At 44.2% G+C, this 25,512-nt stretch overlaps 2 protein-coding genes across 2 annotated transcripts; both read right to left on the bottom strand.

The window, feature by feature from the left end:
* Nucleotides 1–4,726: 4,726 nt before the first annotated feature.
* LOC125195025 lies at nucleotides 4,727–5,584 on the bottom strand. Its single transcript, XM_048093231.1, has one exon. The coding sequence runs from the start codon at nucleotides 5,582–5,584 to the stop codon at nucleotides 4,727–4,729; it is 858 nt and encodes a 285-aa protein (XP_047949188.1).
* A 1,063-nt stretch (nucleotides 5,585–6,647) lies between these two features.
* On the bottom strand, nucleotides 6,648–7,130 carry LOC125195026. Its single transcript, XM_048093232.1, has one exon. The coding sequence runs from the start codon at nucleotides 7,128–7,130 to the stop codon at nucleotides 6,648–6,650; it is 483 nt and encodes a 160-aa protein (XP_047949189.1).
* Nucleotides 7,131–25,512: the final 18,382 nt, after the last annotated feature.

Raw genomic sequence — 25,512 nt, forward strand, 5'->3', positions numbered from 1 at the left:
TGGGATTTGCACACAAAAACTACACATATAAATCTACCTACACAATAAAAGTAATAATAAAAAAAACAAAAATAAACGAAAAGCTAAAAATTTAAAAAGAAAACTAACTGGTCGGCGGGGTGCCTTGTCGAACATTCCTCCTGCTCCTTCTCGGGGCAGGGCTCTGTGCAGGTGATTCCTTGGGTTCCTCCTCAGCAGGTTCTGTCTGGTTCCCTTCTGACTCCTCCGGTCCATCACTTTCTTCCTCCTCGGGTTCAGTTGGTTTATCATCCTGGCCTCCATGGCCACTCGGTCCAACTCTGATACTGTTTTTTCCTCTTGCTAACTCCTTGAGTACACTTTCCATCAGGCTTGTCAGTCTCACCATCTCTGCCCGCGATTGCCTGTTCTCCTCTGCTACTGCCCTCTCCAGATTTGCTTGCCTCTGTCCTTGCACTTGTTCGTTCTGCTCAACTCGCCCCTCTTGGTCTTGTTGTGCCCTCCCACCAGGGGCTTCTCCCATTGGGTAGAACTAAGGGACTCCTTCCCGGTAGTACACGATGTTGGTGCGGACGAAGAAGGCAATATCGAACAGGTCAGGAGAGTCGACCATATACATCGGAGATAGGTCATCTGCCTCGGTTATGATTATGTTGTTGCACACGAAGGCTCCTGGTATGTTACAGAGGGACAAGTTCCTGGCTGGGTGGGTAGCTATCAGGTGGCATTGGTAGGCTGTCCAGAATCTCAAGTGCAGCTGAAGTCACTTGTTTAGACTGTGTGCACAGTAAGGAATATCAAGCTTACTGAGTCCAACGAATCCACTAGATCACAGGGTCTAGGAACTCACGGATCATTGAAAGATCTCGGTCGTCGGACACACATAATACCTCTTCAAAACCCTCAACCACGTATACTAAAATTAGCACAGGGAAGTAGGGATCGATCCCATAGAGATGAATGAGCAAATAAACATGTTCAAAGACTCGGGAACTATTTTTGTTGGCTGCTGCCACACATTTTTAGGGTTGAGCTTTACTTCCTAGACTTGGTAATAGAAATATGTTACCCTAACAGCTAGATCTAGGCAGAAACAGGAAACATGCATGTAAACTGGAACAAGCGAGACAATTACTAGATCTTAAGAAAACTATTCCCTAAATTACCCAGACCTAAGAAAACAACTGAATGTGGGGACCATTTTCTGAAAATGTAGAGTACGATTGAAAAGCTGCAAAATAACTAACTAAAGGACCAACTAACAGCGACATCATCTTCTTCAACATTTACCAGGAAATAACCAGTTAAGAAACAGAGCAAAAACGTAAATCGACACGAAGCAGACGAAATTAAAAGCAGTAAAACGAAGAACAATTAAAACTAAGGCAGATCTACGGCTACTAGACGAGGTAAAACGAGAATGCAGAATTTAATAAACTAAATGAAACTTCAAACAAACAGATCCAGTCACGGGATGCTTAATCCACTCCGGATCCAAGCCATCCACAACAACCAAACATCATTTCCATCTCAGATTCTCACTGATCTACGTAGATTTTTCCGATCAACAACAAATTTCTCACAAACCAGCTTCAAACTCAGATCAACCAACAAAGATCAGCACATCGATCCCAAAACAACACAACAAGATAAACGAAACATAAACAAAAATATCCATTGCACAATACGAAATATCCAACGATAGAAACAACACAAAAGCCGAGCCTCGAACAGCGAAGACTCGGCGAGTACCAAAAATAGATAGAAAATAAAGGATAATTGTTTCTTCGCCTCCGTAGAGACGGTGATGCACCCAAACTTCCTATGAAACAAGAACCCCCCAGAAAATCTTCCCCAAATGAGTGTGTAGAAAAGTAGAAAACTAAGCTAGGAGCTGGAAAAGGTGACGATCGTGTGTTTTCTCATGTTGGTTGCGTGCTCCTTTTATAGTGGATAGAGCTTCTAGACTGTTCTTGTGATTCCTATTTTGCCCTTCAATCGATGCTCCTCAGTCTAGTGGCTCTTCATCCTTCTGCTTAATTTTCCTTGCCAGCTTCCTTCACCAGGTGATCTCTATCTTCTTCCTGGGGCTGGCATTTTCTCTACACACCTGGCTCAAAAAGGTTTGTTAGACCCAGGAAATCACAGAATTTATCCCTATAACCAATGCATGAAATTAGCCTTATCAAACTACTCACACTTAAACCATACTTGTCCTCAAGTATAAAGACAAGAAAAAGAGAAATATGGCGAATTTTGATGCATGGTTATCCCTGGCCCAAGTAAACTCCTAGACCTAGACACTAATATGAAAGAAAAAGAAACAAAGACACTAACAAATAAAACACATAGGCATGAATTAGTTCAGATTTTTGGGCAGTTGTCCCCACAAGTTTAAGGTCAATCCAATAGTCTACACTCTCCAAATCCTCCCCTTCCCTTCTTCCACCTAGTCGGTTTGTCAGCTCGTCCAGATAGCCATTAGCTTGCTAATTGTTGGATTCGCTCGATCACTCATTCCTCACCAGGGATGTTAGGATCTATCGCTCATAGTTAGTTCCTGCTACTGATGCTTCGGGTTATGAGAATTTCTCCTTCTATCCTCCTTCCTAATGATTTTGCCTGGACTTTGTCCAGCTTATACCTCCTTTTTCCTGGACTTTGTCCAGCTTATACCTCCTCTTTTCTGGACTTCGTCTAGCTTATTCCTCCAAATATATCATTTTTTTTTAATTCTCCTCCTCTGGACTTTGTCCAGCTTATACCTCCGGGTTTGGAATTTTTTTTTTCTTTTTTTTTTCTTCCTAAATACCTCCTTTCTAAATTCTTCTCCCTAAGCATCAGGTAGCAGCCCCTTTTATTATGTCAGCACTCAATGTTTAACGCTTATAACTCACATAAATAGTGGGGCTTCACAATTAGGTCAGCTAAGGCACCTTCTATCGTTCTTGCTTCCTCCAAACCAATTTTAGCTTATTAAGGAAAGAGGCCTCAAAGTTGTAGTGCATTCTATCTTCAATTACTCTCCCTAAGGGAATCTTGCCTTATATCTTTGTTAATTCATGCTTAAACACATAACCTAAAAAGAAAACTAGAGACTCCTAGACCTAAGAACTCCATCACATGCTGAGCACATACTGTACTAACTCTCTCACCCCCTCCCACTTCACTCCAGCTTGTTCTCAAGCTATCCCAGTGAAGGGGGAAAAAGAGGGAGTTGGTGCACACAATCAAAATAAAACACATAAACTTCTCACACTTAGACCAAACAACGGGCTAAGTGGGAGAGAAAAGACAAAGACATAAAACAGAAAACAAACATGCTGCATATATACAAAACTTCTCCCACTTAGACCAAGAATTGGGCTAAGTGGGAGATGAACACCTAATCACAAGAAAGCATGCTTACAAAACATATAAACTTCTCACACTTAGACCAAAGATTGGGCTAAGTGGGAGAACACACTAAAAACAATTAAACATGCTCGGCACAAATAACATGGACAAACAAAAAACAAAAACTAAAATGAAATGACTGTAATGTAAAGTTTACTTGGTCAATGGGGGGGGGATTCAATTCTGAGTCCGGCTCCCTTTGGAGCCAGACTTTGGTGGAACGTTGGGGTGGTTCACTTTCACTTTCTTCTTTGCCGGAGATGTCGGCGCTTCTTCTTCAGTAATCACAGGGGGTCTAGATAGGGGTTTCTTCACAGGGACAGACGTCAAGGCCGGGGACACATGCGGGGCTACCGAAGGCTTGGGGGTGGTGGAAGCTACTGCTGGGAGGAACTGCCGGGGCCGGGTTGCCGCTTCTCTTTCAGTTGGGGAAAAACCTCTCCCAACCATACTGCCATTTTCTGCATTAGCTTGACCGCCTCGGTCATTCGCTCATTCTGGGCAGTTGAGCGTCCAGCTAGGGTGTTCAAACTCCCCTTGATCTCTTGCAGCACCTCCTTGACCTCACCAATACTTCCTCTCACCACAGCCATCTCCTTCCGCAGCTCTACCACGTCCGCATTCACCACATCTTCCACCGGCTCTGGCTCACGCTTCACCTTGTCCACGTTGGCCCCTATGTTGTAGAAACACAATTCCTTCCCTTCCATGTGTAGGAGACCTTTGTTGAAAAAGTACTCCATGCTAAATAACTCCGGGGGCTCACACATTGGAACAATCGGCTCTGCCTTCCCAATCTTCATGACGAAGTTGCACTCGATGTAGGCGCCTAGAAGGTGGCAGGTGTACATGTGGCGAGAGAGGTTAGCAGTCATTTGATGGCAGGCCTGGGCCAACCAATATCCAAGGTGAACCTTGATGCGTTTAGCCATGCACCAAGTGAAGTATAGCTCGGTGGTGGTGATGCTGGAGCTGGCCGTGCCCATCAGATTGTACCCTATGAATACCTGGGCGAAACGGAGAAGATGGTCGGTGAGGTGGATTCCTTTTGATACGCTGGTCTTAAAATTTCTTCTCCTGGCGTGTGTCAAGTACTCCCAAGCAGTCTGTGGTGAGAATCCGGGTGTGTCCTTTGGTGGGCCATATACTCTGTCGTCCCAAATGCCCTCACCATCCTTGGTGTTTCTAAACAACCCCATCCTCAAAGACCACTCCCTCACACTCATGGTATGCTCGATGGTGAAGAGGCGGAAAGAGATGGAGTTCGCATCTGGATCGGTAGTAGCCTTGAACCTGAAGGTAGAGAAGAATTCACGGGCCGCTTCAACTGGCACCTCCTGCTCACTGTGGTTCAGGGGCCACTCAAAGCCATTCCCTTAATGTGGCCAAGGAATTCTTCGTCATACTCTATCTCCTTCAACGCGTTCGCATCGTACCTTTTCCCTGATTTGGCCAATTTCCCAACTGCGCTCCGATCCTTGTACGTCTGAGTCCTCTTCGAGTCATTGAACTTAGACATAGCTCCTAAGAGCTTCTTCGTGATCCATACTTCTTCTCGCTCGAAGTTTGGGACCTCCTCTTCCTCCTCGGTCTCTTCCTCGGTCTCGCTACTCTCATTAACAGGTCCAGGGGCCTTGGGGAGTGGGCGGGGAGCTTTCCCGACGGAGATGAGTCTCTGAGATTTCCTAGGCCGAGGGACGACAGTTGTCTTACCCTTGCTTTTGCGTTCTTTGGCCACTCGACGCTCTTCCTCGGCGTCTACCTCTTCTTCAGAGTCAGGAGTCTCTCCCTCCTGCATGCTTGTCGCCCCCGGGGCCAGGAATCCTGATCCCTTCGTCTGGTCATCCTCATCCACTTCGTCCAGCAAGTTTCGCCGGACCATCCTCCTTGACGCCCGCGGATCAGCGGGTGCGTCCTCTGGTTCCTCCTCTAGATCCACTACCTCCATCGGCCCTTCCTCTTCGGGCCTCTGTCCTTCAACATAAACGGGGACCTCGTCCCCTCCAGAATTTTTAGGGATTTCTCCCTCAACACACATAACTGGGGTTCCCCCCGTAGATTCAAACGGAGTCTCCTCCTCAGAATTTTTAGGGATTTCTCCCTCGGACACAACTGGGGTTTCCCCCTCAACAAGCAAATTCGGGATCGCCCCCTCAAGATTATATGGGGTCCCCCCCTCCACATACACATTCGGGGTTTCCCCCTCCATATTCTCAGAAACTGGGGTTTCCCCCCTCACAAATTCAACCACCGGGGGTTTCCCCCTTCACTAATTGTATGGCAGAAACATTACATTCCCTCGCGAGTACATCCACCGAGTAATCCACCACCATTCTGTCGATTTCGTCTGCAAATCCACTGACACCTTCCTCCTCGAGTTCGCTGTTTGGGTTTGGCTTAATTGCATGCGACTGATCTAGGGTTTTTGGAAACCCCTGGGCTTGAACTCGGTGGTTGCGCCTTTGGTTCCTCAGGAATTGTTGGCGGTTGCTGATGAAACATCGAGAAACGGGAGAACAGTTTCTTGGCCTCTTCTTTACTTCCAAACTTCTCTTCTAGTTCCTTCAGAAATGCTTCCTCATCGAGAGTTTTGACGGTAGAGGAACCTTGCACAGAAGTTGGGTTCCATTCTGAAAGGATATCGAGCGCCGAAAGAGTCGGTTGGAACGGCGGTTGTCCGGACGACTCGCCGAACGGAGGTCTGGTGGTTGGGTCTCCCTTCTTTACGGTGGTTCCATGTACTTTCTTCATTGTCACCAGCAACTCACAATTTCTGGGTAGATAGGGTTAGGGTTTCAAACGATTTTGGGGAAAATTATTTAGAGAGAGAGAGTGGACGATTGATTTTGATTGAGAATCAAATATCTCTAGCCTTTTCAGAGTGGCAGGCGAACGGTTGCCATATGATGCAAGCAACCGTACGTTCCTCGAAAAGCGGAATTCAAATTTCAAAAGGCAATCGCCTTCTCTCTTGTCTGCAAGGCTCTTCCTCCCCCTAGTAATGTAGAACAAAAGAAATGAAACACCAAATTCCTAGGTCGGAGACTATGAGTGACAAAGCAATTTCCCAAAGGAGTTCGGTGCTTCGAGAATATTTTTGGAAGATTGAATTTTTAATTTGTTTGGATTTTCTTGGGTTTTAGAAAGCAACTGAACTATTTACATAGCGAATGAATATCCTCAAGATCCCCTAGGTCAGTGCAAAAATAAATTTTGTTTCCCACTTTACCTGACCTAGGAGTTCATTAAGGATATTCACTTGCCTGACCATCTTAAGAAATAATAGCCGATGCATGTAGTGGCGTCTCTTCCACCACATGCACATCTGTATTATCTCTGTATACCTTCACTCTGTGCCCATTTACCAGGAAAGAAACTGAGTTTGGGGCGCTTCCTTGTATCTCTATAGCTCCATTTGCTCGAAGGCCAACGACCGTGTATGGCCCAATCCACTTGGATTTCAACTTACCATGCATTAGCTTCAGCCGGGATTGAAAAAGGAGTACTTTCTGCCCTACGCGAAGTTCCTTGACTCGGAGATTCTTATCATGCCAGAGCTTTGTTCTTTCTTTATACCACATGGCCGAGTCGAATGCCTCCAGTCTTAGTTCCTCTAATTCTTGTAGTTGCAGTTTCCGTTCCTCTTCACAATCCTGGGCCTTCATATTCATCTCTTTCACAGCCCAGTAGGCCCTATGCTCCACTTCCACGGGCAAATGGCACATCTTCCCGAACACCAATCTGTACGGTGACATCCCGATGGGCGTTTTGTAAGCAGTCTTATATGCCCAGAGAGCATCGTCGAGGTGCTTACTTCAATCTTTCCTTGTGGTGTTCACCGTCTTTTCCATGATGTTTTTGATTTCTCTGTTCGAAATCTCTGCTTGACCATTCGACTGGGGATGATAGGGTGTGGATAATCGATGATGTACACCATACTTTCTCATCAAAGCTTCTATTGTACGATTACAAAAATGCATACCTTGATCTGAGATGATGGCTCGGGGCACTCCATACCTGTTGAAAATATTGGCCCGTAGAAATTTAGCTACCTCCTTTGACTCGCAGGTGGGTGTAGCCTTTGCTTCTATCCATTTGGAGACGTAATCCACAACAACCAAAATGTATGTGTTCCCATATGAAGGTGGAAAAGGGCCCATGAAGTCCATGCCCCAAACATCGAAAATCTCACAAACTATTATCGGATTCTGCGGCATTTCATCTCTCCTGGAAATTCCCCCGGTCAGTTGACATCTTTCACAGACTTGACAAAACTCAAAAGAGTCCTTGTTCAGGGTCGGCCAATAAAATCCACTGTCCAAGACTTTCCTGGCGGTTTTCCTAGGCCCAAAATGTCCTCCACAGGCTAGAGCATGGCAATGGTTCAAGACATCTTTCTGTTCCCACTCCGGAATGCATCGTTGGATAACCTGGTCTGAGCACATTTTCCAGAGGTAGGGATCATCCCAGAAGTAGTATTTGGCGTCACTCTTTAGCTTCATTCTCTGGGCCCGGGAAATTTCATGGGACCCTGGTAGTTCTCCAGTGACTAAGTAATTCGCCAGGTCAGCGAACCATGGCTCTGCATTCATCAGGCGCTTCCCTTTGTCCGATGTTCCTAGACCTGTTGTTGTGAACACTGCTTCCCAGTCAATAGACCCAGCAGACTTCCGTACATAATAAAGATGTTCCTCGGGGAAAGCATCCGGTATGGCTTCATCCGTATTCCCTTGGAAAATTCGGCTCAGATGATCTGCAACCTTGTTCTCCGTTCCTTTTTTGTCTTTTACTTCCCAATCAAATTCTTGCAGCAACAACACCCATCTAATCAACCTTGGCTTAGATTCCCTCTTGGCCAGGAGGTACTTAATCGCAGCGTGATCAGTGTAGACTATCACTTTCGACCCTAGCAGATATGGTCGAAATTTCTCGAATGAGTACACCACTGCCAGCATCTCTTTCTCTGTGGTATCATAGTTCTTCTGAGCCTGGTTAAGGGTCTTCGAGGCATAAAAAATGACATAGCTTTTCCCGTCAATTCTTTGACCCAGGACTGCTCCCACCGCAAAATCACTGGCATCGCACATTACTTCGAAGGGGTAGTTCCAGTCTGGTGCGCGGATTATCGGGGCAGAGACAAGTCTATCCTTCAGCATCTGGAATGCCTTCTTGCATCCTTCATCAAAATCAAATTCCACATCATTGTGCAAGAGATGCGTTAGCGGTTGGGCGATTTTTGCAAAATCCTTGATGAACCGCCTATAGAAACCTGCGTGACCCAGGAACCCTCTAACCTCCTTCTGATTTGTGGGGTAGGGTAGTTTCGAGATGACATCCACCTTAGCCTTGTCCACTTGAATCCCTCTCTCGGAGACTACATGACCAAGGACTATTCCTTCTGGTACCATGAAATGGCATTTTTCAAAGTTCAGGACTAAATTCTTCTCTTGACACCTTCTCAATACCAGATCCAAATTTGCCAAACATGCATCGAAGGAATTCCCATACACCGTGAAATCATCCATAAAAATTTCAATGCATACCTCCAACAGGTCTAAGAAGATGCTCATCATACAACGCTGGAACGTTCCTGGTGCATTGCATAGTCCAAACGGCATTCTTCTGTATGCATAAGTACCAAATGGGTAGGTAAAAGTTGTCTTCTCCAGATCCTCTGGATCCACATATATTTGGAAGTATCCATTGTATCCATCTAGGAAGCAAAAATATTGCTTTCCAGCCAACCTCTCCAACATCTGATCAATGAATGGCAAGGGAAAATGATCCTTCTTAGTGGCTTCATTAAGTTTCCTGTAATCAATGCACATCCTCCATCCAGTTACCAATCTTAGGCACCAATTCATTCTTATCATTCTCCACAACTTGTATTCCTGATTTCTTTGGTACCATATGAACTGGGCTGACCCATTCGCTGTCTGGAATGGAGTAAATGATCCCTAAGGATAGCAACTTCAATACTTCCTTCAGAACTTCTTCCCTCATGTTTGGGTTCAGCTTGCGTTGTGGGTCTCTACGCGCCTTCGCACCTTCTTCCAGTCGGATGTGGTGCATGCAGAGATCAGGGCTGATTCCCACCAGGTCGGAGAGCGTCCACCCTATGGCCTTCTTGTTCCTCCGGATTACTTCCAATAGATCATTCTCATGTTCCGCTGTCAAGTGGCTGTTGATTATCACTGGGAATGTTTCATCTTCTCCAAGGTAGGCATACTTCAGTGTCTCGGGTAGTTTCTTCAACTCCTTCTTTGGTGTGATGGCTTCCTGGGGCAGGGGGTTTTTCTCCAGACTCTTTGTTGTTATCTCTTCCAAATTGGTTCCTTCGTCTGGACCCTTCATTTGAACAGACCCCGTAGACTCGAATGACAGTGGTTGGTGGCAGAATTCCATGATCGCTTCATTTATCTGCTCATCTGTCAGGTTCCGAGTCAAAAGGGTTTCACACCATCCTGCCACCTCCTTATCAACAGACTGGCTCAGCTCCGAATTATCAAACTGTTCCTGCATTAATTCAGTCTCAAGATATTCCTGGACCAGGGGGTTAAGGATATCAACATAATGCAAATTCTCAACATCCAAAGGTTTCTTCATGGCTTCATCGATGTGGAATGTATATTTTTCCCCATGATAATCCAGGCATATTGTTCCATCAAACACATCTATTATAGTCTTAGCGGTGCGTAAGAATGGTCTCCCTAATAGCACTCCGCTAGACTCAGCAGATTCATTATCACTCATTTTTATCACATGAAAATCAGCTGGGTACAGGAAATCATGCACCTTTACTATCACGTTCTCCAGCACCCCTTCGGGTGAAATGCATGTTCTATCGGCTAACTGAATTACCACTTTAGTATCCACCAGACTTACTCCTATCAACTTCTTATATATCAAAAGTGGTAACACATTTATCGAAGCCCCTAGATCACACATAGCATGCTCAATTTTTATGTCACCAAGAGAAATAGGCAAAGTGAACATACTTGGGTCTGTGCACTTTGATGGCATCCTCCTTTTCTGTATCACCGCTGACACATTTTCTCCAATTACTATCTTCCCGTCGGGTTTGGTTTTTCCTACTATGAACTCCTTGATGAACTTACTGAATGTAGGCAGCTTCAAAGCTTGTAGGAAGGGCAGGTTGATCTCCAGCTTGCCGAAAATCTCCATGAAGTCTTCGGTGTCGTCCTTCTTCTTTTTGGCTTCCCCTCGATGAGGGAATGGCTTTGTACGCTTCAACGTCCCTGCCAGACCTGAGACGGATGGCTCACCGACTTCTTTCCTTCCTTCCTCAATCTCCACTTCAGGCTCCGGGTCTAAGAAAAATGGATCGGCCATTCGAGGTAGTGGTTTCTCCAAATCCCCTTTTTGAAGACCGTCCTCCATCCTGACATTGCTCACCTCAGGCCCCTCTAGATCGAGGGTCTTGCCTTCCTTGCCCATTGATGGAGGTGTATTTTCATCCTTTCTCATCGCCGGACCCTCATAGCCCCGTCCTAACCTCAAATTTATCTGACTATATTTTCCCGGTCGGGTGGCTTTACTGAAGCTGGTATCCTTCCTTCATGTCCCCTCATTTCATTCAGCGAAGTGGCCAATTGCGACATTTGCTTGGCTAACATATCCATGGCAGACTTATGCTCCTGTTGAGCATCTTGGATTTTATACACCACATCGTTGTTTGCTTGCATATTATTCTGCATGTGTTGTTGTGAGTTGACTAGGTCATGTACCATCTCATCCAAGTTCCTCGGTGGTTTGTAGTTCGACTGGTTTGGACTTGTCCCCTGATTATGGCTCGGTCCGCTTCCCTGATTTGAGCGATAATTACCCTGACCTCCTTGACTGTTGTTGAACTTGTTCCCTGACCCTTGATTCCCTTGGTGTGCATGCTGAAAATTCTGATTGTTTTCGGTGGCGTTCCTCTGATGTGGCGGCACATAAGAGTTCCCTTGATTACTCTGGTTCCTGTTGTTCCAGCTGGACCGGTCCCCTTGGTTGCGATAACTCCAGTTGTTTGGTCCTTCCTGGTTTTTCCCTGACCAGTTCGAATTATGCTGGGGTCCATCCTGACCTCGGCTAGGCCAGTTCTACAGGGTCTCTGCTGGACCTGGGTACTGTAGCTGGGGCTGTTGATTTCTGTCTGCCCATCTAAAACAAGGGTTGTCTCTCCAGGGTGCCTCCTTGATCTTCCACTGATTCCAGTTTGTATTCTGATTGCCTTGATTCCAATTCCTCCACTGCATTTGCCTGGGCTTGGAACTCTCCATCGGGCGGTGGACCGTAATAGAGTTGGAGTTGATTTTCCTCTGGGCCTGGCGGTTTCTCTTTCTCCTGCGAGGTCTGGGAACTCTTCTTCTCAATCGCACTAAGAAGTGCCTTCTCCAACCGATCTATCCTGTCCCCCACTCCTTCTCCCTCTTGTTCCTTGATCGCGTTTGCCGAACCTCTCCTCATGATACGCGGGTGATCATAGGCCTTCTTTGCGTCGATCAACCTTCCCAAAATTTCTCGTGCTTCACTTGCCTTGTTCTTTGTGAAATTCCCCCCGCTCGAGGAATTCATTAGGTCCTTTGACTCAGGATTAGCTCCTTCATAGAACAAGTAAAAAGTTTCAGCCTCCATCATCCTATGGTTGGGAAAGGCGTCGAGTAGCCCCTTAAATCGAGACCAGTATTGACTCAAGGACTCATCGTAATCCTGTTTGCATTCCTGAATCTCCTTCTTCAGGGCATTTGTTTTGTTGGACGGGAAAAAATAATCCAAGAATTCCAGCTTGAAATCCTTCCATGTGTTGATCGAGTCTGGTGGGAGCCTCAGCAGCCAAGTGTTAGCCTCCCCTTTAGGGCAAACGGGATCGCACGCAAACGGTAGTCCTCCTCGCAGCCTCGTTGGGTCGCTTTTGGATACTGCACAGCTTACTAAACTCGTTTAGAAATTCGTAGGGACATTCATTCCTTCGTCCAGAGAATGTAGGTAAAACACCCAAGCACATTTGTCTTGATATCAATAGACCTCTGGCGCTGGTTCGAAACTATGGCATGGGCGGGCTCACCATCCAAATGCGCGGTTAGTGAACCTATCTCCGGATCGGGATCCTCCAAGTGTGCCATATGTACGTCTTCCTCTGTTTCGGAGTGCTCTGTTTCTGTAGACGACTTCGGGTCCTCTCCTCCCGACGAGTACCACTCCTTCTCACTTTCTGATTCGAATGGGAATGGATCTACTGTCGTAAACCCTGATCTGGTGGTGATGGTGGATGCCGATTCCTTAACCTGCCACCTGACCTGAGCGTCCTTTGATCCAGACGGGTTGCTCCAGTTCCCAAATCGTGAGCCCTTGCTTATAAACTGTCAAGAAAAACAAATAACAGAAATTAAACTGTATGCACCAAATCCTCAAACACGTAAACAATTACGTCATCCATCCCCGGCAGCGGCGCCATTTGAAGTCACTTGTTTAGACTGTGTGCACAGTAAGGAATATCAAGCTTCCTAAGTCCAGCGAATCCACTAGATCACAGGGTCTAGGAACTCACGGATCGTTGAAAGATCTCGGTCGTCGGACACACAGAATACCTCTTCAAAACCCTCAACCAAGTATACTAAAATTAGCACAGGGAAGTAGGGATCGATCCCACAGAGATGAATGCGCAAATAAACATGTTCAAAGACTCGGGAACTATTTTTGTTGGCTGCTGCCACGCATTTTTAGGGTTGAGCTTTACTTCCTAGACTTGGTAATAGAAATATGTTACCCTAACAGCTAGATCTAGGCAGAAACAGGAAACATGCATGTAAACTGGAACAAGCGAGACAATTACTAGATCTAAGAAAACTATTCCCTAAATTACCCAGATCTAAGAAAACAACTGAATGTGGGGACCATTTTCTGAAGAGGTAGAGTACGATTGAAAAGCTGCAAAATAACTAACTAAAGGACCAACTAACATCGACATCATCTTCTTCAACATTTACCAGGAAATAACCAGTTAAGAAACAGAGCAAAAACGTAAATCGACACGAAGCAGACGGAATTAAAAGCAGTAAAAACGAAGAACAATTAAAACTAAGGCAGATCTACGGCTACTAGACGAGGTAAAACGAGAATGCAGAATTTAACCAACTAAATGAAACTTCAAACAAACAGATCCAGTCACGGGACGCTTAATCCACTCTGGATCCAAGCCATCCACAACAACCAAACATCATTTCCACCTTAGATTCTCACTGATCTACGTAGATTTTTCCGATCAACAACAGATTTCTCACAAACTAGCTTCAAACTCAGATCAACCAACAAAGATCAACACATCGATCCCAAAACAACACAACAAGATAAACGAAACATAAACAGAAATATCCATTGCAAAATACGAAATATCCAATGATAGAAACAACACAAAAGCCAAGCCTCGAACAACGAAGACTCAGCGAGTACCAAAAATAGACAGAAAATAAAGGATAATTGTTTCTTCGCCTCCGTAGAGACGGTGTTGCACCCAAACTTCCTATGAAACGAGAACCCCCAGAAAATTTCCCCCAAATGAGTGTGTAGAAAAGTAGAAAACTAAGCTAGGAGCTGGAAAAGGTGACGATCGTGTGTGTTCTCATGTTGGTTGCGTGCTCCTTTTATAGTGGATAGAGCTTCTAGACTGTTCTTGTGATTCCTATTTTGCCCCTTCAATCTATGCTCCTCAGTCTAGTGGCTCTTCATCCTTCTGCTTAATTTTCCTTGCCAGCTTCCTTCACCAGGTGATCTCTATCTTCTTCCTGGGGCTGGCATTTTCTCTACACACCTGGCTCAAAAAGGTTTGTTAGACCCAGGAAATCACAGAATTTATCCCTATAACCAATGCATGAAATTAGCCTTATCAGCAGCCTCCTTCTGCGGTTAGCACACCACACCAGGTACAACTCGGTCATAGATGTCTTGGCGGCTGAATTAGTCTGGCCCAGTAGGTTGTAGCCCAAGTAAAGTTGCACCAGTCGGAGCATGGGGTTGCTGAAATGGGTTGATCTGGATATGGTGAAGGCGAACTGGCCAACAGCCAGGTGGGTCATATCTTCCCTTCCTCAGGGTCAAAGTCTACGTGCCTTCTTGGTATTCCCCTCTCTCGGCTTCTCCTTTCTGGTCCTATAGCCTCCTCCAGGCTACACATCCCCAATCGCACAGTCCACTCGATCAGACTCATGGACAACTCCCCACTGAAAGAAATTGACACCTCGTCTGGGTCCGTTGTGACTTGGAACCTAAATGTAGTGAAAAATTCCTTGGGTAGCCTCACTGATATCTGTGGGTCTCTATTTTCTAATAGTCATTCAAAACCTAATGCTTCCATACTGGCCAGGAAAGAGTCACGCACAGACAACTCAATCAGAGATGGTATGTGGAGTACCTTGTCGCATTTAACTTGCTTGCTACTATCCTCCTTGTCGTCAAAGACGTCTTGAAGCTTCTTGGTGTTGTAGTGCTCCATATCCTCCATTAGCTCATCAGTGAGCTCCACCCGCCACCGTCGGTACACAACCCTCTCCACCGGAGGGTGGACTAGCTCTTGGTGGTTGTCGGGGAGCTGCTGCTCATGGTACTCCTCACCGTCTAGAGAGATGTCACTCTCTGACTCCGACTCTTCGCTGGAAGTGTAGTCACTGTCACTTAACCCCTTTCTCTCTTCTGGCTCTCGGATCACTATGCTGGTGTTGGCTGTGCGTTGTTTCTTTACGGCCTGCTTTTTCTTCACAGGGGCCTTTCTTTTTCGCTTCCTCTCCTAGAGGTACTTGTCTTCATCTTCGTCTGCCTTAGCTTCCTAGTCCGCTAGTGTTGAAGGTTCCACTTGGGCAGTAGGCTCGGCCACCATGCAGGCACTGGTATCGTCATTTATTGCCTCCTCCTGACCTACTGACTTCGATGCAAGGTCCAGACCCTCAGCCACCTTGTCAGCCTCTTCCTCCTGTTCAGTTGGCGTCGGTGAAACCATCCCTGTTGCCGTTGGGGCGTCCTCCTGGATAGTTGTCGAGGGCTCCTCCCCAAGTTTTGTAGGAGTAGTCCCCTCATCTTCACTAGAGATTTTCACTGCGTCTGCTGCCGTGTTTGCTCCTGCTTTGCTGGACGTCCACTTTCCTAAGCATCTCTGTGACACTCTCTTGAGTTCTGCCTTTCTGCCTTGGGGTCGCTTTTCAACACTAGTTTCCTCTTGACTGGCTTTGGTTTTAAAGTTGGCTAGTAGAATCCGCTGTCCAGTACCTTCCTTGCGGTCTTCCTTGGTCCAAAATGTCCTCCACATGCCAAGGAGTGGCAGTGTATTAGTACATCTCATTGCTCCCAGTCAGGAACACACCTCCTTATAACTTGGTTGGCTCCTGCCTTCCACAAGTATGGATCGTCCCAGAAATAATACTTTGCTTCACTCTTGATCTTCATCCTCTGAGCCTTTGTAACGTTTAGCAACCCTGGAAGTTCTCCCGTTACTTGGTAGTTGGCTAGGTCTGCAAACCAGGGTTCCTGCCCTATATTCTCTTTGCCTTTGGTTGTTATATCCTGACCAGTAAGCCTCATTACTTCTTCCCAATCGATCTTCCTTGCGGAGAAAATCACCTCACACAAATGCTCTTCTGGGAATCGATCTTGCACATCCTCACTATTCCCTTCTTGTACTATTTTGCTCAAATGGTCTGCTACCTTGTTTTCGACCCCCTTCTTGTCTTCTACTTCCCAATCAAACTCTTGCAATAGAAGTACCCATCTAAGATACTTAATGGCCGCATGGTCAGTATAGACGATGACCTTGGATCCTAACAAGTACTGCCTGAACTTTTCGTTTGAATAAACAACATCCAACATCTCTTTCTCGGTGGTGTCATAGTTCCGTTGGGCTTGATTCAAGGTCTTAGATGCATAGAATATCACGTACCTCTTCCCATCGATCTTCTGACCCAGTACGGCTCCCACGGCATAGTCACTAGCATCGCACATCACCTCAAAGGGGTGATCCCAGTTAGGAGCTTGGATGATTGGTGCAGATATCAACTTTTCCTTGAGAAGGTAAAAGGCAGCCTTGCAATGCTCGTCGAAAACGAACTCCACCTTATTCTGGAGGAGTCTAGTAAGAGGTTGGGCGATCTTGGCGAAATTCTTGATAAATCTCCGATAAAACCCAACATGCCCCAGAAAACCTCTTATCCCCTTCTGCTCAGTAAGGAAAGGTAGCTTGGATATAACGTCCACCTTGGCTTGATCCACTTGGATCCCTCTTTCTGATACCACGTGCCCCAAGACAATCCCTTCTGTAACCATGAAATGGCATTTTTCGAAGTTCAAAACCAGACTCTTTGCTTGGCATCTTCCTAGCACGACTTCCAAATGTTGTAAGCACGAGTCAAAAGAGTCTCCGTAGACCGTGAAATCATCCATGAAGATCTCTATGCAATCTTCAATCAAATCCGAGAATATGCTCATCATACATCGTTGGTGTTAAGAATATTAGTAGTGTTAAGTATATTATGTATTCTGTCCCACATCGGAGATGTGACATAGCCTAGCTTAGTCTCTTGTACTATATATATGTGGCCTATGTTGACTAATGATATACACCTACACCTACGACTATTCTCTACTATGTCTATATACTTCTCCGCATATATCTATAATTTACTGTTCTATATGGTATCAGAGCGGATTCGAATCCGTCTCTAGAAAATTAGGGTTTAAAGAAATTAGGGTTTCTGCTGCTGCCCGCTCTACTATCCCCACTCTGCTCTTCCGTCATTCTACCCGAATTATTTTTTGTTCTGTTCTACCGCGCTACTCTGCCCAATCTGGGGTTTAGGGTGTTGCTGCTCTACTCTGCCCAAATTTGGGTTTCTACTACTACTCTGCCTTAATGCACAGCTGTTCTACTCTGCCCAATTTGGGTTTCTACTACTACTCTGCCTTATTGCACAGCTGCTCTTCTCTGCCAAAATTAGGGTTTCCGCTACTGCTGCTTTACTTTGTCCAACCGACGCTCTGCCCAAATTAGGGTTACGGCAACTCTGACCGATTAGTTTAGAGTTTGCTCCATGATATTTATCATGTCTACTACTACTGCCCTGCAGCTGCTACCCTGCTACAGCTGTAACTACTACCCTGCATCTGCCACTTCTGCTACAGTTGCTATATATATGTGGCCTATGTTGACTAATGATATACACCTACACCTACAACTATTCTCTACTATGTCTATATATTTCTCCGCATATATCTATAATTTACTGTTCTACAGTTGGAACGTCCCCGGGGCGTTGCATAAATACCGAAGGGCATACGTCTGTACGCATAGGTTCCAAACGGGCAGGTGAACGTGGTCTTATCCTGGTCCTCGGGGTTCACGTAAATTTAGAAGTAGCCACTGTACCCGTCCAAAAGCAGAAGTACTTCCTCCCAGCCAGTCGCTCCAGCATTTGATCGATGAATGGCAGGGGGAAATGGTCCTTCCTGGTTGCTGTGTTCAGCTTTCGGTAGTCTATACACATTCGCCAAACAGTGACTAGTCCGGTGGGCACTAGCTCATTCCTCTCATTCTTAACCACTTGGATCCCTGATTTCTTGGGGACCATATGGATCAGACTGACCCATTCACTATCGGGCACCGAGTATATGATGCCTAGCGAGAGCAACTTCAAGATCTTCTTCAGTATCTCCTCGCGCATATTGGGGTTCACCTTCCTCTGCGAATCTCTATTTGCCTTGGCTCCTTCCTCCAACCTAATATGGTGCATGCAGACATCTGGACTTATCCCCACCAAGTCCGTAAGGCTCCATCCAATAGCCTTCTTGTTTTTACTCAGCACGGTCAGTAGCCTTGCCTCTTGCTCTTCAGTTAGCCCGCTATTGATGATCATAGGGAACGAGTCTTCCTCCCCGAGGTAGGCATACTTAAGGTTTGCTGGCAACTGCTTCAACTCCACTTGTCGGGGTAGTGTGTCTATAGGTAGAGGGTTTTTCGTAGAATTCCCCTCTTGCTCTACTTCACCATCTGAGATTTCTTCCATACTGGCTGGTAATAAAACCCCTGTGGCTCCCGCGACTTCCGATTTCTGACAGAATTCCCTGATTGCTCCTTCTATCTCCTCATCAGTTAACCCCTGGTTACTGATCAGATCACACCATGCAGCTGCTTCCACATCAGCATGTGCATACACATCCAAGGCTTGGAGTTTCTCCTACAATAACTCGGTCTCAAGAAATTCTTGGACTAGGGGGTCAATAACATCAACATAGCATAGGTTATCAGAATCTATCGGTTTTTTCATGGCCTCATTGATGACAAAAACAAATTTTTCACCATTAAAGTTAATGCATATTGTCCCCTCAGCCATATCTACAATTGTCTTAGCTGTTCTTAAAAACGGTCTCCCTAACAATATCTCGCTAGACTTTCTAGCTTCTGGTTCACTCATCTTAATCACATAAAAATTAGCAGGATAAGTAAAATCTTGTATTCTGACCAACACGTTTTCTAACACACCCTCAGGATTTATACATGACCTATCAGCCAGTTGGATCAACACCCTAGTGTTTGACAACTTTACCCCCTTCAACCGATTATAAATGGATAAAGGCATAACATTGATAGATGCTCCCAGATCACACATTGCATGTTCGGTTTTTACATCTCCAATTGTTATGAGCAAAGTAAACATACCTGGGTCGGCTCTCTTGGGTGGTAGCTTCTCCTGCACAATAACCGATGCTATCCCTTCCACCATGATTTTTCCATCCTCCTGGGCTTTCCCTGCTATGAACTCCTTGATAAATTTCCCCAACGGGGATAGTCTCACAATTGGAGGAATGGTATGGTAACATCCAGCTTCCCAAAGATTGACATGAAATCCATAGGGTTTTCTTCTTCTTCGTAACAAACCGATAGGGAAAGGGTTTCTCTCCCTTAGCTTCTTCCACAAGTTTCTTCGGATTTTCCTTGGGTGCCTCCTGGGTTCGAGGCCCCGACGTAGGTATTGTCTCTTCAGGATGCTTATTCCCAGGCGGTGCTTCTTCCGCCTTCCGGTAGGCTCTTCGTCTAGAAAAAACGGATCCTCCATCCGAGGCAGAGGCCTCTTTAGGTCTTCCACTGAGACTTGGTATCTGTTCGACTGTGTGCACAGAAAAGAATAAAAAGATTCCTAGGTCCAGCAAATCCACTAGATCACAAGGTCTAGGAGCTCACTGGTCGTTGGAAAATCTCGGTCGTCGGACACACCGAATACTTCTTCAAAAACCCTCAACCACTTATACTAAAACTTAGCACATAAAAGTAGGGATCGATCCCACATAGAATGCGTAATGAACATGCTCAAGGATTTGGAAATTATTTTTGGGTTGGCTACTGCCACGCATTTTATTGGGTTGAGGAAATTAGACTAAACTTGGAATTGAAATCTGCTACGCTAACAGCTAGATCTAGGCAAAACAGAAATCATGTATGTAAACTGGAATCGAGACAATCACTAGATCTAAGAAACTATTCTAAATTACCTAGACCTGGGAAATAAACTGACGGGGGGACCATGACTGGAAAAGCAGAGTACGGACGAAAAGCTAGAAAGACAACTAACTAAAGTACTAACTAACAGCGACATCATCTTCTCCAATTCAAATTGCACAAAAACTCAGAAGAAACAGGCGTGAAGCGTAATCGGAAAACGAGTAGACTGGAATTAAACAATTTAGCGAAGAACAATTATGAACTAAACAGATCTACGGCTACTAGACGAAGTAAAACAGAAAGGAAATAGAAAACGCAAAATCCATGCACAACTCGACTTCCCCTGTTCAGATCCAACCTCGAATGCTAAATCCACTCCGGATCCAAGCATCCGACACAAACTCCGGCCAAAAACATTCCATAACTACAAAATCACCAAACAACCTCCGATCAATAACAACACCACAGATCTACCGCCAAATTCCCCAGATCAAGCACCAATAGTGACAAAAACAGAGATTAACATGTAACTTGCCGAAATAAAACTTCAAACAACAGGATCAACGTAGATCAACACGAGATAACACAAATATAACAAAAACTAAAGGAATGCATAGATAATCAGTAACAGCAACAACCAAATCGACTTCCAAAAGTGAAGTTCGAACGAAATAAAGTGCAAAAGAACCGAAAGTAAATAGATTGTATCTTCGCCCTCACGCGGACGGTGTTACGACAGACTTCCTCTGAAGATGAGACCCTTAAAACCCTAAACTACCACTGAACTCCTATTTCCCAAGTGTGTGTGTTATGTGTGAGCTAAGAGCGTAAAATCGTATATCGTCTGTGTTGCATGCTCCTTTATTTATAGGCGTTGAAGTGGGGCCCAGCGAGGTATAGATAGTCTTTGTTGCCCTCAGCTATTGACTCCCTTCTTCTAGCCTCCTTTTCCTTCAATTCCGCTCACTTTTCCTTCATTCCTTCGCTAGTCCGTTTCCTCCAGCCTCTCCTGGATCTAGCGATTCTGTCACACACCTGGCTTAAAAACTGTGTTAGACCCAGTAAAATATAGTGCTTTTCACCATATAACCGATGCATGAAATTAGCCTTATCATTCATCCCCTCATAAAAGGTGTGGTGCACCTCTATCTCTTTCATGCGGTGGTTAGGGCATGACTCCAGAAGACTCATGTATTTCTCTCAATACTCGTCAAGGTCTCATCGTACTCTTGCTTTATACATGATATCTTCCTCTTCAATGCGCTTGTCTTTAGAGAAGGGAAAAACTCAGCTAGGAAAGTTGACTTGAAATCGGCCCATGTGTTGATGGAGTCGGCTGGTAGGCGCATGAACCAGGTGTTGGCCTCTCCCTTTAGGACAAACAGCAGGGCTTTCAATATGTAGTCAACCTCGCTTGCTCCTGCTGGTCTCCTCTGTGCCTTACAGATGTTGCAGAACTCATTGAGGAACTCGTAGGGTTCCTCGTAACTCTTCCCACAATACGTTGGCAGAATTGCAATAACGTGGGGTTTTACATCACAGGCTGTTTGGCCTGGGGTGACCACTATGGCTTGTGGGGGATCTCTGTCGGCATGCGCAGTAAGCGTTGCGAGCTCTGGGTCGTCCTCAACTTGGTCGGTCATTCTCACTGGTGCTCTTACTGGTTGGAGTGGAAGCTCCGGGAGTTGGTACTCTACGTCTTCTTTCTCCTCGTCGCTACTCGTGCCTAGGTCAGACAGTGTTGTCGACAGGCCAGAACGAGTGGTTACGAGTATCGTTCCTCGGGGAAGTATCCTTGGTCTCCACTGGCCAGGAACCGAGCTACTTCTCATAAACTAAAATAAAAAGAAAAGGAAAAATTATAAACAATATATACACCAAAATATCACACACAATAACAGATATGAACACCATCCATCCCCGGCAACGGCGCCATTTTGATGCTCAGGTTTCCACGGGTTAGGATTCCGTGTTAATTAAAGAGAGTGCGTCCAACTGATCAGGATGAAAACCCCAACCTATCTGAGTCGTTGGCACGACAACCGGAACCTCACATATCAAACAAATTCCTCAACCCACTTCTACTGGCTAGTATAGTGGAGGTAAAGGTCGAATCCCACAAGGATGGACACGTTCGGATAACTATGGTGATACTCCTGGGTGGTTTTGGTTAGCTACCATGCTTTGGGTTGAGATTCTACCTAGACGGAATTTAAAGATGGTACTCTACTGACTAGTGGGCGTGAAAGTGACCGACATGTGGTTGTGTTTGTGGAAATAAGGGACAAGGTATCTCAGAGACATGTGGAAAGTAGACAGTTACTAAATGAGAAAACTAGAAAGCAGGGTATATTGAGTGGCTGAGTGGCTACTCTGACAGGTCTGGAAAGTACAACTGAAAAGTACAAGACAAAAGCAAAAAGTAACCAAAAAGCAAAAGTGGTCCAAAGCAAAAGTAGATTGTGATGTTTTCTTCTTCAACAAGTATCAACAGAAATTACATGAACTCAAACTCCATGGATGAACTCAGATCAACAAATTTAAACACAAGATCCATCGATTAAAAAGCTTAAACTTAAGATTAACGGCTAAACTGCACATTACTCCTACTAGCTAACATGCAAGGTGGTGACGACAACGTAAAATAGGAAACTCATGCACGAAAACTTAACTGAAACATAACTTCAAACTTCAATCAACAACTCCAGATCTAGAATACTCAACGAGAATATATGCAAACACTTAGAAATTAAAAGCGACAACTAGATCTAACTTTCCTAGGCAGAACGAAGCAACTTCAAACCAAAGAGACATGCGAAATAGAAACTTCATAATTAAAATGTTTGGATCGTAACTAAATACTTCAAAAGGCAACAAGATTTAATGTTTGCAACAGATCCAACGAAGAAAGCAAGTAAACTTTAAACTAGGAAAGCGATTAAAGATTATTTATGCCACTCCGGGCGATGAAACTGCTATACTACGACGACAAACTGGCTGGAACGGTGGGATAATGACTCTCCGGTGAACGGCTGGAACTTCAGGTGATCATGATTGTGGCGAGGAACGAGAAGAACTGGACAATGCTGAAGGAACTGATCTTCTAGAGAGGATTCTAACTAAGTGTAGTGGTTGGACTTTTTGAACTCCGAACTCTTTCTCTCTCTCCAAGTGGCTTCTTTTATAGGGAGGCTCGCCCTTGCTTTTAGGGTAGACTTCCTTTGCGAATTGACCTTTCTGCCCTTGTTTATGATCATCCCAGCTATCCTTCTTCTCCATCTCGAGCCTTTTCTCTGGCATGCATCCTGGTCAGTATTGCACCCTTCTTGCGCTCTTTTCACCTGCGTCGTCCGAACCGTCTCCTACTGACTTGGACCCCTTTATCCTGCACACTTAAGCAACTGTTTTGCAGATAATACATGCAAATCATGACATACTGACCAGTAACCAAGACTTAGAATACGACTTATCACCCACATTCCACTAACTTATTCAACTCAACTTTCATTATATTTCTTAAAATTCGTGTCAAACCAAATAGGATTCCTATTATGCAAGAAAAGACGAGAATAATGATGTGATGGTTTGAAGTGATGGCTTGGGGGATGCTAGAGGGGAACCCATTATGGATGCTCTAAAAGCTTGCCCAAATAATTCTGTCATCAACATTGAACCTAATCGACTATTAAACCCTTCAATTCCTAGTCATTAGATCTAAATGATTTAGTGGTGCCACGTGGAAATTTATTTTATATTAATTAATTCGAATATGGTCTTTTCTGTTAGGATTGGTATACTTAAAAAGCATATTTCGAGCATGTTGCACGGATGGAATTGCTTGTATACAATAAACTCTACAATCCACTTTTAAAGGCGAGAAGAAATAATTTTATCGCATTGGTGTTTACTTATGCATTTATAAGATGTTTCTCAAACATTTAAATGTATAAGAAGCAAACAAGTCTAATTCTTCTGCAATAGTAGACTGGTCGTGAACGACGTTCACAGAAGGTGACGCAGTCGGTTCTTTGTAGAAGAGAAATAGAATTTCACAACCTAGATAGGCTTTGGCTACCAATCGTGAAAGGTTGCAGTGTCAGACTGTATGTTTCCTTACCTTAGGATATAAACGACAATGGTGTGGTAGTTGATACAAGTCTTTCTTGCTATTTACTGAAAGACGAGGTCTCGGTGATTGTTATTTCTTAATCATTGTTGACATAATATTGTGCATACGATATTGATTATGCCCTACTTTGATTTATCAAATGGTGCGGATTTTTTGTAATCCAAGAATCCTGATATCTTGGGTAGTGGTGATCAATGTCTAGAGGTGCTAGTATTGTTATTGCAATGAATCGTGTGCTGGGTGAGTCCAATTTGATAATATCCTCAAGAGGTGTTCGAAAAAGATTTTATTATTCAGAAACCCGGTCGGTTGGAATTTATTCCGGAATAATAAATAAAGATTTTGAACTAGACAACTCTTAGAAAAAGTTATTAATTATTTAAAGTCAAATAGCATACTTAAATTAATTAATGGATATTTATATTTTAAACACGGGAAATAATAAATTAAAGAGGTAAAGCTCGGATTACTCGTCATTTGAGATTAGACGTGTAGTCAATATTATTATACTATAGTGGATGATATAATATTCCTTTTGGATTTAAATTAAATTGGGGCTCAATTTAATTAGTACAAGTCCAATAGGTTTGACCCAAGTCCAACCTCCATGAATCACTAATTTGGTCATCATAACTCTATATAAAGGAGACTAAATAGAATACAAAATAATTTAATTTTATCATAAAATTACCTCAAAATTTCGTGCTCCCCTCTAGGAGTGAACGATATTTTCATTTCTTCCCAGAACTGAAATTCTGTCTTCTTTTCTAGTCCAGTCCTTTCAATTCTGACAACTTTTGCCCACCCAAAGGTCATTATCTGAGTTTGGGATACAGATTAGAAGGTTCGTGGTTGAGTATGAAGAACATCCGTTGGGAAGGCGCAAGCAATCGTCGATTCTTCGGAGAATCAGATTGTTAATTCTAAACCGTTGGAATTCATGAATTAGGGTTTTGATTCCTTATTCGTGAATTATATGTGTTCTAGCATGCAATTGACTGTATAACGTGTGATTAATTGATCCCATAATCGGTCAAATAGATATGTATATCTGATTTATTTGTGTATACATGACTTCCGCTGTGAAGGGGCACCAAACCCCAACATTTCTGTCATTCCTTGCACATGAAACAATGTCAACTAAATGCCTTGAATACGTGAACTATGTGTTGACATGAATTTAGATTTTGAAAATATTAAAAATTCAAATAAAATTATTAAATTTTATCATCAAAACATATATAATTAGGATCTTGCTAATATCATTATAAAATTACCTTAATACCTTTATTTTTATATATATTTCATGACAAAATAGTTAAATTGAAATAGTTATTTGAGGTTTTAAGCTTTGAGATATTTTTAAAAAGTTAGTTATAACTAACAAATTTAGTTTCCATTAATACTCGTGATTGACATTGTCAAACAGTTAGTTGACATCGTGTATACTCTGGTTGACATTATTGTAATAACTAGTTGACATCGCGTGAAAATTGATTTTGACCTTTCACTTTCAGATCAGAGATTT

This window comes from Salvia hispanica, chromosome 6, assembly GCF_023119035.1.
Source record: "Salvia hispanica cultivar TCC Black 2014 chromosome 6, UniMelb_Shisp_WGS_1.0, whole genome shotgun sequence".
In the NCBI taxonomy this organism is placed as follows: domain Eukaryota; kingdom Viridiplantae; phylum Streptophyta; class Magnoliopsida; order Lamiales; family Lamiaceae; genus Salvia; species Salvia hispanica.

Coding starts and splice junctions, on each gene's coding strand:
- LOC125195025 (XM_048093231.1), bottom strand. CDS start 5,584: ATGGAGGGGGAAACCCCGAATGTGTATGTGGAGGGGGGGACCCCATAT.
- LOC125195026 (XM_048093232.1), bottom strand. CDS start 7,130: ATGTCACCGTACAGATTGGTGTTCGGGAAGATGTGCCATTTGCCCGTG.